Genomic DNA, 7500 nt, shown 5'->3' on the forward strand with positions numbered 1-7500 from the left:
TTAACAGGGTAACATCATAATTCTGTTATGAATATTAGTATACAAAATTAAAATTCTCACAATCTTACATCCAAAAGTAGACTCTTAATAGAACGTTTTATACTTTATAAAATATACCAAACATCTGACTTAACTTTTTGCATTTCTTGCTAACAAAACATAGGGTACATTAATACAGGCTAACATTATCCATACAAAGAACAAGAAAGTGTTTTGCATTTGAGCTGCTCTAATCCAGGAGCAAATATTCCTCCAACTTCTACTCATCAGTACATTTTATTAAATTAAATAGATTGAAGAATATAACAAATCCCCCTTACTTTATATTTTTTGAAGCTTCATCTTGAGCCTGGGCATAAAAAAACAAACTTCTCTATTCCTACAAAAAATAGTTTCATTTTTACACAAACAGTTACATTTCTACACAAAACAGTTTGTAATTCATCACATTTAATTGTGTGTTTGTGTTTGTATGTGTGTGTGTGTGTGCGCGCACGTGTGTGTCTGAAATCAAAATCGTCCCATTGCAATGAACCACTCTTGTCCATCCCATTTCTTAAGTCTGAACAGTTCAAACAGTCAGTTCTGATACTGGCCTTAAAGATCCACTGAAATCTCAAGATCTGGGCCTGGCTCCTCATATTCCCTGAAATCTCTGTAGAGCTGTCCAAGTCATAATGAATCTGAAGCAAAATGTTCTAAATATAAAGAGACCCACAACCAAAAATTTGTTGCAGATCCCTTGAATGCAACAACCCAGTTCACACAGGAGTCTCTAAAACTTTTGCTCTGAGCTTCAGAGGCACTTCATGGCCTGCTAGCCTGGCCCTAAGAACTTTGTCCTGGGACAAAGATTGTGTCACCATAGCTGAGTAGCTGCAGACCTCTTCCAAAGAGCTCTCTGTGCAGCTAGCATGAACCAGGAAGTTGTGTCTTAAGGAAGCCATTTATTTGTTCACCTCCAGCAAACAGAGGCTACGTGGCTTTGGCTGCTGACTCCGACACATTCAGTTTTACAATCCCAGCCCTGGGGCCTGAGGGCCTTCAACCTCCCATGCTGCATGGGCTCAAGGTGCCTCACTGTCCCTATGAGCCTTCCATTCAGCATGATGGTCCTGCCTTGCATCCTCTGTGGACTGCATTATGGTAGCTTGACATTCATGGTGGAGTAAGGCTCTGCCTCACTAAGCAGTTCAAGGTCTGCTGCTAGGGCATCAGACCCTGTGCACAAAAGCTTTGCTGCCCTCTCCATACCTGGGCCCTCCAGCAGCAGTCTCCCTTGGATCTACAGCACTGCTTCCACCATGGCTTCCATCCTTGGGGATGCTGCCTCATCTCCACAAGGACCTTGGTGTTCCCTGAATGCATACACACTCAGAATGGAAGGTACCTGCTTCCTGGTCCACCTAGGGTGCACACCCTGGCATCTTGGTGCCCTGCAGGATCACCCTCCGCTGCCTGCTGACAGACCTATTCTGGTGCTGGGGTTCAAAGCCTCTGGCTGCAGTCTCCAAGCCAGCACCACTGCCTGCCTTTCAGCTCTCCCATGGCATCTCTATGTGGCTCCTCAAGGTTGCAAATGTCAGTCTAGCTCCCACAAACACTCTGACTGACTGTGCCCTCCCCACTGTGGCTTCTTCACAGCAGAGATGGACAGACCCTTGCTGCTCAAGCTGCCTCTCTGGGGTATCTGCTACCTGTGATGTAATGATGGCCTGCATGTCTCACCAGTGCTGATGCTGGCTCAGCGGATACTCCAGCTGTTGATGCTCCTAGTGGGAGCTTCTGAAGCTGCTGCTTATTCTGGGACTGCTAAGTCCACAGTGGATACTCAGTTCTGGATGCTGCTTTCTGCATCCTAGGTTCCATGATCAACAAAATATATTCTCTCCTGTTACTGGTTTTTTTTTAATTAAATAATTTAAAATATGCTTTCGATCATGCAATGAACTCCCCAGAGACCAAGGGAAATCTGATGGTTATTTGATCCCATTTTGTCCAGGTCAAGGCTTCTTGGCCTTGGCCATGGTCATTTGCAGAGGAGAATCTGCTGTTGTGGGCTATTCTGTACATAGTAGATGTGCCCCAGATTCTACCCTCCCGATACCAGAAGCAACATCGGTGTCAGCAGACATAGTCCAGGCCAAGGGGCAGAAGCATGGCTGTGTCTATCAGGAAGTATCCCCACACAGTCCCCACTGTTCAGGGACAACACAGTGCTGAGGCAGTCAGGGCAGAAATGTCATGCCAATCCTGGAGGTGTCTGGCCACCAGAGGCCTTGGTGGACCCAAGAGCCTGGTCTGGACAGGGACAGTGGCCTGTGCTCAGGATGAACACTGCCTCAGCGTCTGCAGTGTGATGTGTGTGAGCTCACAACACAGATGAGTCTTGAAGCAAACACTTATGTGAGAATGTAGTGTCACAGCTTCTTCAGAGGGGTGGGATGGAGGAATGTTGGAGTCGCACAAGGATGAGGACATGAACTCAACTGTTTTAGTAGAGCAAAATATTTTTATTTAATTTACAGTTCACAAGTGAAAATCGCACATTTTTACACATTCAATTTCATTTGGTTAAATTTGCACTCATCTAGAGAACTTTCCCACAACAAGCACCTGAAACCATGCAGGAAGTAGGAAATGCAAATACTAAAACCTATTTATAAACCAAATGACAGCTGAGACCCTGCCTCAGCTAGTCAATTTATAGAGATGTCTCTAAATACATAAAAAAAGCTTCACTTTCTAGGTCCAACAGCAGCTTTTGTTACAAAACCAAAACCATAACTTTCTCATTTTATCTAAACTGACTCAACTGTGTCCTCTTCTGTTTTTATGTCAGTGGGGGTTGCTACACTTTCTTCTGCACAGGCTGGTGGGGGATCTGTTTGCTCTTCCTTAACTTGGGGACTTTCATGGGGTTCTTGCAAATCGTTTTTGACAGTGTTCAACATAATGTTCCAAGGGTTTTCAACTGGCGTCTTGATGGCAGATGGTGTACAAGCAAAAGAAGATGTGTTTTGGTCACCTGCATAACACGATGGATGGTAAATCTTTCCGTCTACTCCAATAGCATTTTTTAAGTGCCATTCTTCCTCCTCTCCATCCCAGTACTGTTCAAATTGTTCTTGACAGACTTCACAACTCTCAAGTGCTCCAGCTGGTCCAGCAGGGACACTGTGGAACTCCTTTTCTTTAGCAGCCTCCTGAGATTTGAGGACAACCTCTTGATGAACCTTTTCAAAACACCGGCGTTCTGCACCTTCTTCCAGATCAGCTATTTCTTCAAATTCTATCCAGGCTGTTAAACTGCAGTACCAACGTCTATGAGTGACCTTTCTGCTAACATCTTTCTCACTTCTATTTTGCCGATAATGCCAGTCCAAGTGATCTGCATATACATCTCTCTGGGATGTCGGAAACCTCATTCCACAAGAAGAACACTGAATCCCAGTGTACAGCCGGTTTATGACACTGTCATAACGTTGTTTCAATTCTTCAGTTGTAAAATGAGTGAGATCTGGAACATCTTGATCTTCATTCTGATCCTTCCCCTCTTCAGGGGGATGCTGAGCATCAGCCTCCTTTTCCTGGGTTGCAGTTGAATCAGGCTGTGACAATTTGAGAATTCCTGCTTTTACCAGTTTTGAAAACAATTCATTTACATCCACCTCACTGAGATGATGATCAGGATATGCTTCAGGAAGACCTCCTGAAGGATTTTGAATGAAAGCTCCAGCATTCTGTGGATGAACTGGTAAAAACTGTTGTCCTTGGCCAAATGCTACTGGCTGAGCAACACCAGTCACAACCTTTTGAGATGGCTGAATATCTCCTCCTGACATCGGACTAGGTAAATTGCCCAAGTTTCCCAACTGAGAACTCTGAAGATTCTTTTCATCAAAAGAGTGTCCTGAAGCTCTGGTAAGGGCATTTGGGAAATTCTGGTTTCCAGGGCCATGAGGTCCATTACAATTTGGTCCTTGAGGTGTATCAAATATCTGTTCATGCCTTTGGAATTGTAGTCCTTCAGACGGAACATTCAAAGCATTGCCAGGTGGGTCATTATATGGGCCAGTCTGATTGAAAGATTCAAGCCTTTGTGAAGGATGGATGTCATATTGGGGACCTTGCAGACCGAGAGGAATATCAGATCTTGATGCTTGCTCCTGTTGTGGCCCATGAAATCTTGGAGGTACACTACCAAATCTCGGTTGAACCTGCTGTCCAGGTGGCCCAGCAAATCTCTGTGGACCTGGCTGAAGAGTTCTTTCCAATCTAGGACCTGGCTGGCCTTGTGTTCCATCCAATCTTGGCAAAAGTGATGGCTGACCTGGCTGTCCATCAAACCTTAGAGAGTGACAACCTTCAAATCGGGGACCACCTTGACCCAGAGGTGATGCAATTCTCAGGCCACCTCCTGGTTCAGGACCCTCAAACCTCATTCCACCTCCCTTTTGTACTAAAGGTCCTTCAAACCTGATCCCAACACCTGGTTGGCCATGTGGTCCCTCAGAAATAAGGTTCCCACCTAGTTGATTATATCCTTCCAATCTCAGACCAGCTACGGACTGACCCTGGGGACCCTGAAACCTCATTCCAGCAGCTTGCTGTAGCAAAGGGCCCTCAAATCTGATAGCACCACCTGGCTCACCATGAGGCCCATCAAACCTAATTGCTGCCCCTGATGGACCATGATCCCCCTCAAATCTGAGACTACCCACGCTCTGTCCATGAGGGCACTCAGACCTCAGACCACCCCCAGGCTTACTCCCTGGTCCTTCAAATCTCCTAACACCTGTAGATCCCTGAAAAGTCACACGAGTTGAACCTTCAAATCGAATACTGCCTCCTCGTCCTCGTCCTCGTCCTGGTCGACCGCGTCCTCCTCGACCGTGTCCTCCTCGTCCTCCTTGACCAATTGTCCCTCCACACCACAGAGGTGTTCCTACTGGTCCTGGAGGAACTTGAAATCTCAAAGGGCCCCCACCTCCAAACTGACCTTTTGGTCCTTGGATTGGCATAATGCCTCCTCCTCCCATTGGTCCTGGTGACCCATCAAACCGAAAAGAACCTGCTCTAGGAGGTCCATTCATTCTAGGGCTTAATTTATTAGGTCCTTCACAAATTATCTTGGCTGGGCCATCTCTCTTCACAGATGGCTTACCAGGCCCATCAAATAATGGTCGGTCTGCAGCTAAAGCTGGAAGCCGCTCATTTGTTTGGAGGCCAACAAATCTTGATGCTGGGCCATCTACAAACGCTTTATCTGAATCTTCATATCTAGGTCGCTTAAGTGGAAATCCATCATTGAAGGGAGATGTCTGCTCCTCTCCTCCACCATCTTGATCCTCAAAAAGCTGTCGAAATTGATGCACAACACCAAGGAACTCATCCTGTGTAATTTCACCGGAAGCTAAACGTTCACCCGTCTTTTGAAGGAATTCTCTTTGGCTTGCAAGAGTTAAGTCTTTAGGAATCTCAAGATTGGCATCTACCCTTGCTCCATGGGGCTGCTTTGGGCTTCCAGGTGACAAGATTCCTTTTGTGCTTGACCAGCTCTCCTTATGCCTTAGATGAGGTGCTTTACTCTGGTCATCACACTGTTGGAAGATTTGACTCTCTTCCCAACCAGATTTCCATCTTTCTGCAGACTTAGAGCTTTGCCAATTCTCTATATTCTCTTTTGGCTCAGCATCTGACCTCATAGAATGTTTACTTGCAGTTTCCTGAGGCCGACCTTCATGCATCTTTTTCAGCAGTCTGGGATCTCGAACATCCTGCTTAGCACTTTTCTTAACATTTCTTTCTTCCCTATGTGACTGTGTAAGTCCTGACTGATGCATCTTTCCAGCTGTGGGGGCCAAAGTTGGAAACACACTTTTCTGCCTTTCTTTGGGTGACCATTTATCTCTTCCCTTTGGGGAATGTATAGTTGGTGACCAAGACTTAGGTGACCTCGATCTTGATCTCTTTCGAGTGTTTGATCTCCCTGGTTTTGTCCCCTGGTTTTCCAATTCTTCTGGAACCATGTCCTGTTTTTGCACAATGCCATTTATGATTTGACTTCCACCTCCAATCAGCCTGTGTTCAGATGATTTCATGTGCTCATCTTTATCCTTTTTCTCTGCAGTTCTTCTCTTTTCTTTGACATCTTCATCTTTGCCCTCAGCTCTATCCTGAAGATACATTTTTATAATTGGATCTCTCTTGTTCATATCGCACAACCTCATCCATTCTGATTCTTGACTTTTCAAGTCTTTGGGGTGGGATAATTTGTTTTTCAAAGGTGATTTAGATTCAGATTTAGAATCTAACTGCTCAAGTTCTTGCTTGGTTATTCTTTCACTTGATTCACTTGTTTCTTGCTTGGCCGAATTGAGTTTTTCAGAGGGGACAGTTTGACCTGTTTTAACATCAGCCTTGTTGAATGTGTTCATTACAAATTCCTTCCTATGACTCTGCTCTTTGCCATGGGAAAAATGTTGGCTCCTCCTGTTAAGACGGGGATCCCGGGTAGTTCCTTTCAGTTCTCGAATTTGTAAGGATGGACCTGGACGGCTTTTGTCAGGTTTTACAGGAACCTGATGGGGAGTGTTAAAGGCCATGGTGGGAATCTGTGGAACAGGTAATTTAGATGGTGCTGATCCAGCACCCAAGTTGGCTGTCTCCTGCTGAATGCTAAGAGATACTGCCAGTTGTGCCTTAGCTTCTTCTAACTCAAGCTCCAGCTTTTTTTGCTAAAGTTTGGACAACTGCTTTTGTTCTGCAAGTAATTGTTTGTAGATGAATTTCTAAAGAGTCTTATTAAATAAGAAACACAGTGCCAAATACAGGGGTAATAGCCGAAGAGATGAGAGAAATAACAAAAAGCCACCAGGGGCCTTACCTGACCAGCCCGCTGTAGCTTTCACAGAGAGAGCTTCTTCCTGTCTAACCTCTGCTTTTATAGGCTTCCTGTTCTGCCTTCTCATTGGCTCTAAGCCCAGCCACATCATTTCCTCTTCACTGCCTATCTATACAGACCTCCAGGTCTCTATGGTTGCTACTAGAAATACAGGGTGTGTCACAGAGACCACTCCTGTCCCATGATCGGATTAAGGGATTAAGGGTGTGTGCTACCAACACCTGACTGCTGTTTATGGCTTTCTTTGTGACCTCTGATCTCCAGGCAAACTTTATTGATCAACATACACATACAATATCACATTTCAGCACCAATAAAACATCACCACAACCGTTGTCTTATGAGTTGTTTTTCAGGAAGATTCTTTTGTATGTCAGGTACAATCAGAGGAGTGGAGATACTGGGGCAGCTGACCACTGTGCCAGGTGCTGAAGGCTCCTCAGGTTGTTTATTTAAAAATGTGGGCTTTACGTGGCTGCTACATGTCTTCCCATTAGGGGGTAGAGGTTTAATAGGCTAAGAAGGATCTAATGAATTCACTCTGACATCCAAGACACAGTTTCTTCAAAGGGAATATTTCATCCCATGTGGAA

The 7500-nt window shown here is 45.1% G+C and overlaps 1 protein-coding gene and 1 pseudogene across 1 annotated transcript in view; one reads left to right on the forward strand and one right to left on the reverse strand.

Moving 5' to 3' along the window:
• The window catches only part of LOC143273807 (ubiquitin carboxyl-terminal hydrolase 29-like), a 219847-nt pseudogene that overhangs the window by 194614 nt on the left and 17733 nt on the right, over positions 1-7500 (forward strand).
• Positions 1-7500, reverse strand: part of LOC143272995 (pre-mRNA cleavage complex 2 protein Pcf11-like) — a 15704-nt gene that overhangs the window by 7852 nt on the left and 352 nt on the right. The window contains 4 exon segments of the mRNA XM_076570685.1: positions 4694-4864; positions 4919-6781; positions 7243-7463; positions 7465-7500. The exon segment at positions 7465-7500 is cut by the window's right edge and continues 10 nt beyond it. Coding sequence (XP_076426800.1) covers positions 4694-4864; positions 4919-6781; positions 7243-7463; positions 7465-7500 — 2291 coding nt within the window.

Source organism: Peromyscus maniculatus, chromosome 1 (genome assembly GCF_049852395.1).
Source record: "Peromyscus maniculatus bairdii isolate BWxNUB_F1_BW_parent chromosome 1, HU_Pman_BW_mat_3.1, whole genome shotgun sequence".
NCBI classification, from domain to species: Eukaryota; Metazoa; Chordata; class Mammalia; order Rodentia; family Cricetidae; genus Peromyscus; species Peromyscus maniculatus.